The sequence below is a fragment of the Pelophylax lessonae genome, assembly GCF_965119305.1.
Source record: "Pelophylax lessonae genome assembly, chromosome: 1".
NCBI classification, from domain to species: domain Eukaryota; kingdom Metazoa; phylum Chordata; class Amphibia; order Anura; family Ranidae; genus Pelophylax; species Pelophylax lessonae.
The window spans coordinates 674,889,601-674,902,535 of NC_138768.1; the positions used below are offsets into that span (position 1 = coordinate 674,889,601).

The following is a 12,935-nucleotide window of genomic DNA, read 5'->3' on the forward strand; positions in this document are numbered from 1 at the left end:
TAGTAGTAACTACCTCCATGACTCATGGAGGAGCCAATCCAACTGAGATTTACAACTTATTGGTGTTGATTTATTAAAGGCAAATAGACTGTTAACTTTGCAAGATACATTTCCACAGAGCTCAGAAAATGTGGTGAAATGTCACTTTGCAAAGAATACTCAATCATATGCAAGAAAAATAAAAAAAAAAACAGCATCTTTGCTTGCACTTGATTGGAAGAAGGAAGTCAGCAGAGCTCCATCTCATTCACTGAGCTCTGGGGATAATTCCCTTGCAAAGTGCAGCTTCCCTTGTGAACAGTCTATTTTCCATTAATAAATCAACCCCGTTACCTCTTTATCTTTCACTACTCCAATGGAAACATGATTATTTTTGTATTAGTTAACATGTTCACAGCGCCATACCATACCATACCATACCATACCATATCATACTATACCATACCATATCATAAGGCTTCCTTCCCTTTCCCATGTCTCCAAGTTTTTACTGCCTGATTGCCTACATAGTGATACTCAAAGCAGAGTTCAAGAACTAGGAGTCATAACAGTAGATTCAGGGCAGTTATCACTATGGGGAAATCTGAGAAATTCCACGTTGTAACTTGAGTGCTGTGACCCAAACCTGATCTATTGCTCTAAGGCCCGTCTATGCAAGTAACAGTAGTAATGACATAGCATCAACACATAAAATAAAAATAAACACATAGCTTAGTTATCTCACATCATGCAATGAATAGGATATAGTAATGTAATACAACTGTTATAAATGTGTACTTTATTAGGGTAAAAATCTCCATGACCCCATACAGAAAGAGAACAACCAGGTTTAAAGTTTTTTTTTTTTGGGGGGGGGGGGGGGGTTTGTTATTATTATATAAAATGGTAAACTGTTTAAACACTACTGTTGAAGGGGTGTAAACACATGAAAACACATTGAAATTGGTTGGAGTGACCAAATGTTTAACAGTTCTATTTATAATAAATAAAAAAAAAAGATTGTAAATCTATTAAATAAAACCAATCAGATTCCAAGTATTTAAAAGATACAGTATATAGTAATAGAATGGCATTTGGCATTTCATTTCAATGGAAAACTCTGGGTCAACTATTGCATGGCCAATAACAAAATACTATACAGAAGGAGATCATGTACACTTCAATTAGTAAAATCCTAATGGTGGGACCCCGATGTGTTAAAAAATAATTTCACCAAATATTAAGACAAACAGTAATTTATTGCACCATTCTCAACTAATCTTCACTTGTTTAGAACATACACAACAAACACATTTTTTTTATTGCTTAGCGAATTAGTGTTCATTCCTGTATTCTTCCACAATGCACTGCAACCCACCTCAAGGCAGATTACCCCAAGTCAATGCTCATGGTGAGTACAAGCCTTTAATGCTCTAAATGACACTGACATCTACACTGGATGATGAGTTCCCTCTTTCCTTGGTGCCGTAGGAGGATTTCCCCCTCCCATATCGGGCCTTTTCACATCAAAGCCCTCAGCCCCCCCTTCGGATGAGGATCCTCATGACCCTGTTCACATCAGAGTCCTATCACAGGTTGCGGCTGGAGGCAGAGCAGGTCTGACCCATGGCATTATTGATTGTTAATCATTGGTTGCTATGGTGTTGGCAGCTGGCCTGCCTGCACCATGGAAACACATGATGCTGTGCAGCAGCATTAAATAGTAGACAAACTGCATCCTGTATTGAAGTTTACTTTAAAATCTGGAATGACCGAGTACTATACAGAATAACAAGCCTACACCACATTAGAAAGTATGATGTTATGACTGCCAGTCCTTAATAGGCTTAATCTGAATGTATGTTTCCTCCATATCATGTGCATTTCTTCCCCCAAACTCCAAGTAAGGTATTGACAGGCTAAGTAGCTTCAGACTACATAAACCACAGTGTTTGCACCTATATGGCTGTTGTAGAAAGATTTTTAAATAAAAGTCTTTGGGGGCAGGAACTGATGCGATTGGAGGAATGTTTATGATAAATCACTGCAAACCATGGTGGTTCAGTTAAATAGAAAACATTGTTGCCATTAGTAGTATAAAGTACAACGTATAGCTGTGTCTTCAGTATAAGACTGCAATTGAAAGCAATTGGATAATGCATTACAAAGTAGTAATTGGGGTGGTAAAGGTTATTTCATGAGATTTGTCATGGAGAATGACATTTGCAATGGGTTTGTATATACAGTATATTTCCTAATGTTAAGTGCCAACATGGTAAGTGTTGATTGAGCACATCTCTTGCAGAGAATTTGCCCCAATTTTTCTTTGAATCTTCTTTTTCTTTAAGCAGGAAGACTTGCCCCATCTTTCTTCATGCATCATTCAAAGTCTTCATCCACTTTCTAGACTAAAACTCGAGCCCAGGAATGATGTAGTTGTGTAAATCCCAATGCCTGTTCAGTAGCCTTTTTAAGGGTACACTTATCCTTCCTGCACATCCCCCCCCCCCCCCCAACATAAAGCAATCAACCCTCTCCTAGTCCAGATGCATATCTACTTGAATCTCAGAGCCAAGGCCTACTTCAACTGTGATGTCCAAAATCAGCTTGCTTCTGGCCACCCCTGTGCATTTGACCCTATATCCTTCAATGGAAATATCTCCTAAGCATCTCTAGCCTCACAAAATTGTCCCCTAGAAATCTATGTGAATAGACTGCTAAGGCACCACTAATGGTACAGAGATATCCTATGGGATTTTAACAGAAGATTTTTTTTCCTCAGCTCTAAGATTCAGGTTAGTTTGCATCTGGGGAAAGGTAGGGGGAGTTACTTTAGGTCAGGATGGATAGGCAATAAGCATAAGTGTTCTTTTCAGTTTTGGGCTGTGTATTTAAAGTTTTTCTCACACAGAGGTGTTTCCCATCCTGTGACCTGCTTTAATGTTTCAATATGCAATTTAGGTGTATGGGTATGTCCAGACTGGAGATTAAGCATTATTGTTTATAGCCGAACAGGGGTGATCTGTTCTGCATACTTACATTGGTCCAGCTTGTCAGAATGTAGGTAAGTGTTTCCTATACCTTATGGACCACTAGAGAAACTGAAAATCACTGTGGTAGTTGGTGCTATTACAGTGATGGCGGCAATACTCAGGGTCCTGCTCAGTGTGAGAAGCTTCCCCTCTGAACCGTAACCACAGGAGGATGCTCACTCAGCACTGCTGCCATAAGAAACACAAGACATTCTTTGATTGGACAAGGTGGGCAGTGGATGAAGTGGGTAAGGACATCTCGATCTTCACCTTATCCAATCAGAGAATGTTTTGTATTCGTTGAAAAAATTACAGGACTTTTTATAGCGGTGGTGCCAAGCAAGCAGAGGGGAAGCTGCTTGTGCAGAATCCTGGGAAGGACCTGAAAGATCTCTATCCTGTATTAAATTGGATTGTAACCATACTGTTTGCTCTCACGCTGTAAAACACTGCACAAAATGTTGGCATTCTATAAATCCTGTATAATAATAAAAATAATAATAATAATATTATCACTGTAGTAGTGCAGAATACAACAGTGATTTTCAGCTTTACCAGCTACTCATCTGGTATGAGATATGCACACTTATATTGCGCCAACAATGTAATAAAGAAATATAGATGATTCCTGGAGTTCAGTTTTTTTATTATATTGTTGCTATAAAGTATAATGTGACATGTATGGAATGTAATAATGCAGATTTGTTAAAATGGTAATTCACTCTAGGAAAAAAATAAATAAAATAAAAGTCAGCAGCTACAAATATTGTAGCTTCTGACAATTAATAAAAGGACACTAACTGGTCCAGGGACCCAGCGCTGTCCTCACCTAGGCTAGGTATTTACTAGCCTTCATGTTCCCAATGCCAACATCCTAACTGTGAGCAGTCAGCTATGCTGCTTTCGGCTTCACAGCCGGATGCCCACTGAGCATGCGCGAGCCACGCTGCGATTTGTGGATCATTCTGCAGTCTTCTGGGACCTCTGATGTGTCCCAGAAGACTGCAGGGAGAGAGGGGGAGGAGAACTTTTGCTTAGATCGCCTACGATCCAAGTGGAAGTGGGAGAGTGTACCTGTCAAAACTAGGTACCTGCTCCCCCAACCCCAATGACATGTCAAATACAGAAGAGGAGGTGGGAAGAGGACTTAAATTGGAGCTTCCTCTTTTGGATGAAGTTCCTCTTTAGAGTTGAACCCCAGGGAAATAGGAAAACATACTTTTGCACTGCAAGGATTAAATGCTTGTTTTTTGTTTTTTTCCCAGGGTTCAAGTAAAAAGTGCATTTACTTACCTTATCCCTGTTCCCACTGGCTCTTTCTTCCATGGGGCCAGTTCCCCACAGACACTTCTTATCAATACTCAGCTGTGATATCATCACTAACAATGCAGGACCAGCAGTCCTGCATTGTAAGTAAGGATGCCAAGAGCCTGTCCACCAGCTGGAGTATAAAGGCTCGTACACACTTGACGAAAATCGGAGGAAATATCCTCCAATTCTTCTCTCTCATGCTCAGTAGTCATAACCATTTTTAGTTGACAGTGCATAATGTTCACGAAATTTCTCGTCTGATTTATTTTTTTTTTTTTGCGACATTTGTTCCTAGACTTTCGGGTCGTCGGCAACTTCAGATCATGCACAGTCTTTCGTATCCGATTTTTTGCGGACGTACTGCATACACATTAAACAAAATTGGTCATCTGGGGATGGACGATAAAAATTTTGGTGTTTGTCCCTCCGTTTTTTTTCATTGGAAATGTCGGCATCGGCTGCTGAAAGTTGTGTACACACTAGCCGAAAATCGTGGGAATTTTCGGCAGATTTTCTACTAGTGTGTACCCCACTTAACAGGGAAAAGGCTAACCTATGCTTACGAAGAGCAAGAGATAAAATAAGTAAAAGCACTTTTTACTGGTACTCTGGGCAAAAACAAACATTTAACACTTGCAGTGCAGGAGGAGTTCAGCTTTAAGCTTCTAATAGGGCCATCTTAAAGTGGAGTTCCGGCCTCAAATACCTTTTTTAACTAAAAATACCCCTATAATACTAATCCATCGCCCTTTACAGAACTGCTATTCTCATACTTACAAGGTGTACAGTACTGGATTTTAGTCACAATCTTACTTTTAAAAATGCAGTCTGGGCGCGGCCATCTTGGATGTGGGCATCTGAAGCCGCAGTGTAATCTGCTGTGTCCTTCTTCCTGATTCCAGGGAGTGTTCTGGGAGTTCTTCCTGATTCCAGCCTCCTGGGAGTGATGACAAACAGTTCCCAGGATGCAATGCAAAGGCGGAAGTGATGTCGGTGGCCGTGGCCACAGAGGGGGGAGAAGGAGGAAGTACAATCAAAAATGCCCTGAAAATAAGGTAAGGGACCCCCGAAAAAATTGAAAATGCCCAATTGTTGATCAGCATAGCGAGTACTTCAGGAATCACTAAAGTTGCAAAAGAGGCCGGAACTCCACTTTAATCTATTCATTTCAATACAGGCTAGTTGGAGAAAGGACTTTACTTAGAAAGATGTGTTTCTTTAATCTTTGACCAATCTTTATACATTTTACCATTTCTTTGACTTCACTTTGATGTTATTGTACATATTCCCATTTCAGACATTTGGGAAATAAGGGCAGAAAAATAAGACAGTATGGAAAAATACAGAAGCAATTTTTTTAAGGCTCTCAACAAACAGATCCCTGTAAGTGTATGCTGAAACCAGGAATAAAAAGCTGCGATCAGTCATCTACAGTATGTATACTGCAGGAAGATTGTAGATTTAGAAAAAGATTTCTGCAGGGTACACCTGACTTTAGAAAGAGGTTTCTAACCAATTGTATATCAACATATATTAAAGGTTAAAATATGTCTGAATGCTGTTATATCTTACCTGAAGAAAGCAGTGCCCCAAAGCGGAATGTTCCTGCAAGGTTACATTGTAGAACTGTTGTAAGAAGACTGGTTCATTGTCATTGGTATCCTCAACCATTATGGTCACATGACAACTAGATGATAGTGGAGGGTTACCCTGGTCAGTAGCCATAACCACCAGATTCATTACAGTCTCTGTTTCATAATCCAATGATCTTGTAATGCTCAGAACACCTGTATGTGGGTCTAGTTTAAAGGCAGTAGAAGAGGCACTGCTCAGCAGAGTGTAAATTATTCTGGCATTTGGGCCATCTTCATCTAAGTCCTGGGCATTTGCACTGAGGACAGCAGTGCCAGGAGAAGCAGATTCTGAAACTGTCACTTGGTATCCATCAGGTTGGTTAAACATAGGAGGTTGGTCATTTAAGTCAGTAATACTAAAAAGTAATGTTTTCAGAGTCTGTAAAGGAGGGGAGCCTGAATCACTAGCAAGCAAGCGCAGTTCATATAGATCTTTTTTTTCGCGGTCAAGAAGACCATCAACACACAGAAAATACACTTGTGGTCCAACGGGACGAAGTGAAAACGCACCATCAGCACCTTCCAAAGTCAATGACACTTGTTGAGGTGCTCCAGTACTTCCAGGATTAAAATTTTTTCTTTCTTCAGCAACATTCAGAAGATTTTTGCTTTGTGTGATATTCACTACAGGTGATATTTTCGTTGGTGAATGTCCTACCACACCAGCATTTTCTCTACTATCTTGAAACTTGCCTATGTGACTTTTGTTGCCCTTATCATTACTGGTTTCCCATGGCTCTTCCTCAAACTCTAAATCAGGGTCAGAAATGGAAATTCTTGCTAAGTACTCTCCTATTCGTGCTCCTTCTGATACTTCTGGTTGTCCACTTTCAGTGAGTAGGGTGACTTGTATGCTTGGTTTGTTATCATTAACATCAAGGACATTTACCATGACAAGGACACTAGAAACTTCAGGTTGGGATCCACCATCTTTGGCTTGGACTACCAGCTGATGAAGAGCTTTTTGTTCTCTGTCCAGGGGGCGACTGACCCTTACAATTCCAGTTTTTTCTTCAACACTGAAATATTCCTCACCTGACCACAAGCTATAAATAACTTCCCCATTGCGACCTAAATCAGGGTCCGCTGCATGTACAGCGCAAATGGAGGTGCCAGCAGGGGCATTTTCCCACACCCAACCCTTATATTCAGGCTGATCAAAGCTTGGTGGGTTATCGTTTGCATCCAAAACAGTTATGTCTACCAAAAGTCGCCCGGTTCTACGTGGATAACCACCATCAAAAGCTTCAACCTCTAGCTGATACTTATCCACTTCTTCTCTGTCAAGCCAATGTACTAACACTAGATCCAGAGGGTTGAGGTGAGAATCAGTAGATGACCCTTCTACCTCTACCTCTTCCTGTGAATCAGAACTGTCAGTATTTCCCCTTGTATCAGGGTATATTTCATATACATAACCCTCAGGATGTGTAACATGCCCCAGGACAGGTGATTTTAAATGTTCAGAAAATACCTTTTCCTCTACATCCTCTATATCTGGCTCCCACTGCTCTCCTCTCTCTAAATACAAGCCCCTATTTTCTTCTTTACTGCCATCAAATGAAAGCAATTCACCACCTCCTATCCAGGATCCCTCAGTGTCTGATCCTAATCCCTTACTGGTTGTCCTAAACTCTGCTGATTTGTCCTGTACATGTTCCTGGCTAGATTGATCTTTTTGCTTCCAAACCTGAAGAGTTGCTTTTGGTCTATAAAAACCCCCTTCCCCCCTTACCTGTTCTGCTACCTGACCCCACTCCTTCCCTTCAGCCCCTGCACCAGACTTGCTATCCCCATACCTGATGATGAAGGCAGTTTCCTGGCTACCCCTGAGTAGTGAGTAACCTCTTAACCCATGCTCTCCCTTATCTGGATCCCATGCTGCAGGTAATCTGAAGGTAGTTCCAGGTGGAGTTAGCTCAGATACTTGTAAACTAAGTGATTGTACAGGAAAGGTAGGAGAGTGATCATTGACATCACGTACTCTGATCTCTACCTGCACCACCTCCCCAAGCAATGTGGCAGCCACAAAACTGTATCGTTCTCTTCTCTCTCGATCCAGAATTCGGAGGGTCCTTACAATCCCAGTGTCTGTGTCTATCTGAAAGTCCCTGAGCACTGGGGACTCACCACTTTCCTCTGATAAGAAGAAACCTTCACCTGGGCTCCCCTCTGGCAGTCCTGCACGGATATCTCCTACTAGGGTACCAGGTGGCAGACCCTCATCCACAGCCAGGCTGAGATTGTACACCTGAGCTCTGCAGCAGCAATCCATACAAAGCAGCATCAGCACCAGCAGAGAGTGCAGAGGTAAAATGTGTCTATAGCATCCCATCACTCTGTCCCCTCTGCACCTCACTCTATTCCTCATAGCCATCCTCTGCTGCTACAACTGCACCAATACATCCAATACACTCCTTACATCCAAGAGTTCTTCTCTGCCATGCACATACATAGATGCCAGTCACTGCCAAGCTTATTCTCTTCTCTCCAATATCCAGACCTTGTCTAGGTCCTCTCTTGTCTGCAGTTCATATTTCAATTCAAGGACTGTTTTTAAGGTCCAGATGACCTGGCACAGACTGCTAGTTTGATGCAGAGATCCAGAAAAAAAAAAGAACTCCCTCCTTCTGTGAACAAATGCTGTATCCTGTCTCTTGTATTGTCCTATGCAGAAAGAAAAAAAAAATCTTTAGTATTTCCATTCACATCTGGTTTTCTTCTGCTGGAAATGTGTCCTTTCCCATCGAATCAGGTGCATGCTCTGTATTATTGAAGTGCATTTTTTTTTTTCCTTCTTGAATAGGAAAATAATAGAATCCTCTGGAGCACAGATAAGAGACGAAAAAGAAGCAGGAAAAAAAGTTGATGGGAATAACAAGTGTGTGTGGCAGCAGCAGCAGCAGCAGCAGCCCCTGTCCCTGCAGTGTCTCCTCCTCCCTGCTCAGACAATCTGTGCCTCTCTCTCTGATCTGCCTGTCTAGAGCTGTGCTGGTCCTCCTGAGCACGTGATCCTCAGGCAAGGGCAAAGCCTGCTCATTGCATTGCTCTGCAGTAAGCATCTGCTCTTACTATCACTATTCACATACACCAGCCTGCTCCACTTCTACACCCTTCCCTGCCATGGACTTCCAGACAAATGGACAACTAGCCAAAGTAACAGTGTGTCCAACATAAACTGATCAAACAAACAACACTGCACAGATAATTACTGACTTTATATACACTTTGTGAATTGATATTATGTTTTTTTAACTATTATTTTATAACAACAAGTTTTATTTTTTGTTTTGTTTTGTTTTTTTTTGTTTTTTTCAGTTTTTTTTTACTGTTGGGTCATCATAGTTCTTTTTCTCACTCTACTAGAAATGGATAAAAATGGTCAGCACATCCTTATTTTGTAATCTTAAAATATAGCCTTTTTTTTTTTTTTTTTTAACTATTATGCTTTTATAACAACAACAAGTTTTATTTTTTGTTTTTTTTTCTGTTTTTTTTTTTTTTTTTTACTGTTGGGTCATCATAGTTATTTTTCTCACTCTACTAGAAATGGATAAAATTGTCAGCGCATCCTTATTTTGTAATCTTAAAAATATAATTTTTTTTTTTTTTTTATAACTATTATGCTTTTATAACAACAAGTTTTATTTATTTTTATTTTTTTTTACTGTTGGGTCATCATAGTTATTTTTCTCACTCTACTAGAAATGGATAAAAATTGTCAGCACATCCTTATTTTGTAATCTTAAAATATAGCTTTTTTTTTTTTTTTTTTTTAACTATTATGCTTTTATAACAAGTTTAATTTTTTGGTTTTTTTTTCTGTTTTTTTTTTTTTTTACTGTTGGGTCATCATAGTTATTTTTCTCACTCTACTAGAAATGGATAAAAATGGTCAGCACATCCTTATTTTGTAATCTTAAGATATAGCCTTTTTTTTTTTTTTTTTTTTAACTATTATGCTTTTATAACAACAATTTTAATTTTTTGTTTTTTTTTTATCAGTTTATTTTTACTGTTGGGTCATCATAGTTATTTTTCTCACTCTACTAGAAATGGATAAAAGTGGTCAGCACATCCTTATTTTGTAATCTTAAGATATAGCCTTTTTTTTTTAACTATTATGCTTTTATAACAACAACAAGTTTTATTTTTTGGTTTTTTTTTCTGTTTTTTTTTTTTTGTTTTTTTACTGTTGGGTCATCATAGTTATTTTTCTCACTCTACTAGAAATGGATAAAAATGGTCAGCACATCCTTATTTTGTAATCTTAAAATATAGCCTTTTTTTTTTAACTATTATGCTTTTAGAACAACAAAAAGTTTTATTTTTTTTTTCTGTTTTTTTTTTTTTTTTTTATACTGTTGGGTCATCATAGTTATAACAAGTTTTATTTATTTATTTTTTTTCTGGTTTTTTTTTTTCTTTTTTTTACTGTTGGGTCATCATAGTTCTTTTTCTCACTCTACTAGAAATTGATAAAAATGGTCAGCACATCCTTATTTTGTAATCTTAAAATATAGCCTTTTTTTTCTATTATGCTTTTATAACAACAACAGTTTTATTTATTGTTTTTTTTCTCAGTTTTTTTTTTACTGTTGGGTCATCATAGTTATTTTTCTCACTCTACTAGAAATGGATAAAAATGGCCAGCACATCCTTATCTTGTAATATTAAAATATAGCCTTTTTTTTTTTTTTTTTTTGCTTTGAATGAAGAGTTAAAGGAGTTGTAAAGTCAGAAGGTTTTTTTATTTTAATGCATTCTTTGTATTTAGATAAAAAAAAACCTTCTGGGTGTAGCAGCCTCCTCAGCACCCCCTTAAACTTACCTGAGGTCCCTCTCTGTCCAACGATATCCACAAGTCCCTCAGCCATTCGGGAATCTCCCTGCTGATTGGCTGGGATACAGCCATGGAGCCACTGGCTCCCGCGGCTGTCAATCAAAGTCAGTTTGCCAATCAGGAGAGAAAAGGGGTGGGGGCCAAAAGGCAGCTCTGTGTCTGAATGGACATATGGAGCTGCAGCTCGGCCCGAGTGCCCCCATAGCAAGCTGCTTGCTGTGGGGGCACTCGATAGGAGGGAGGGGCCAGGAGCAGCGAAGAGGGACCCGAGAAGAGGAGGATTCAGGCTGCTCTGTGCAAAACCAACTGCACAGAGGAGATAAGTATAACAAAAAAAAAACGAGATTTTACAATCACTTTAAAGTGGTTGTAAACCCTCGTTTTTTTTTTAAATAAAAATATCAAACATGCCTATACTTACCTGCTCTGTGCAATTGTTTTGCACAGAGCAGCCCTGATCCTCTTTTTCTGGGGTGCCCCGCCGGCACTCCAGGCCCCTCCCCTTCATCGGTTGCCCCCACAGAAAGCCGTGCAGGCACGCTTCCAAGTCCCACTGCTGCATCCATTGACAACAGCAGGAGCCTATGACTCCTGGTGCTATCAATCTGTCCAATGAAGAGAGAGACAGCGGCTGGAGTCGCTGCGCTTGTGCACATCACTGGATTGGATCAAGCTCAGGTAAGAAAAATGGGGGGGGGGGGTCTGGGGGGAGCTGTGCACAGAAGGTTTTTCACCTTAATACATTTATTTCTACCACTTTAATTTCCTATCAGTTTATTTTCTGCTGTCTCTGTTTAATTTTTCCCTTCAGTTTCTGACCTAAAGACATAACAGGAAGTGAAAGGAGATCTCTTCCAAAGTGAGGAAGATCCATCCTAAGGATCACCATACACATTACAATCTAGCCATACAATCTTTGTACAATCAACTTTGGGTTTGCCAAAATCATGTAACATGAAGACTTAGCCTGGGCTCTCATTAGTGGGTGCGGAACACCGCATGTGATCCACACATGAATCGCACCACATTCCTGTGCACATCACATGCAATGTCTGTGCAGTGCGATTTGAGCCATATATTTTGTATGGCTCAAATCACATCGCATAAGCACCAAAATGGTGCAGGAACTTTTTTTTCTGCACCTGAACCGCATCGCATAACTGTTTACACCCCTGCAATGAGATTCTGGCAAACGCACTGTGTTTTGCAATCTGTTTCGGGGTGTGTTTAACTCACTATTGGCACCCGCAGCTGATCGTATGGACTCCATGCGATTGCTATGCAGTGCGATGCAGGAAAACATAGCAAATCTTGTGCTTTTCCTGCATCGCATCAGTGTGAACCAGGGCTCAAAGTATTGTTAAAAGTTCAGGGGTTTTTGTAAAAAAAAATAACAAACATGTTATACTTACCTGCTCTGTGCAGTGGTTTTGCACCGAGGAGCCCCAATCCTTTTCCTCTCCGGTACTCCACTTGCGCTCCAGGCTCCTTCCCTTTGACCAGTGCACCCAGTTGCTTGCTTTGAGGGCACTGGTGCGTGCTCGCTCCCGAAACACAGCAGCTGCCCCCCCCCCCAGTCTCTCCTCATCGGCTCATTGGCTGTGATTGACAGCAGTGGGAGCCAATGGCTCTTGTTGCTGTGTCAGCCAATGAGGAGAGAGAGACCCAGGACAGCTGAGGCTCATGTGCACATCGCTGGATCGAGAGGGGGCTCAGGCAAGTATTAGGGGGAGGCTATGGGGGGAGCAGCACACAGAAGGTTTTTTACCTTCATGCATAGAATGCATAAAGCTAAAAAACCTTCAACCTCTACAAGCACTTAAAGGCGGCCATAGACAGATGGAAATTCCTGCTAATGAGTCAAATTTCAATCCATCTATGGACAGACTGGTTGTACTGAAATAGATTTATCAATCAACTTCTGTACAACCATCCTGTCATTTTTTTTGTTTTTTTGTTTTCATTCTTTTACTACTGGCAGCTATAGCCACCAGCAGTAACCATTTTATTCAACCCCCCCCCCCCCCCCCAGTCAGAATACAATAGCGTAGTGGAATGGAATCCACTGAATGTGTTGATGGGGGAATCATGCATGTGGTTGAAGGAAAGAAAATTGCATTGCATAATGTACAGTAT

The 12,935-nt window shown here is 40.3% G+C and overlaps 1 protein-coding gene across 1 annotated transcript in view; it reads right to left on the reverse strand.

The window, feature by feature from the left end:
* Window positions 1–8,892, reverse strand: part of DCHS2 (dachsous cadherin-related 2) — a 440,911-nt gene extending 432,019 nt beyond the window's left edge. Inside the window, exon 1 of the mRNA XM_082256296.1 lies at window positions 5,895–8,892. Within this exon, the coding sequence (XP_082112422.1) occupies window positions 5,895–8,333 (2,439 nt within the window). The 5' untranslated portion in view covers window positions 8,334–8,892. The remainder of the gene's footprint in view (window positions 1–5,894) is intronic.
* Between the last annotated feature and the right edge of the window lie 4,043 nt (window positions 8,893–12,935).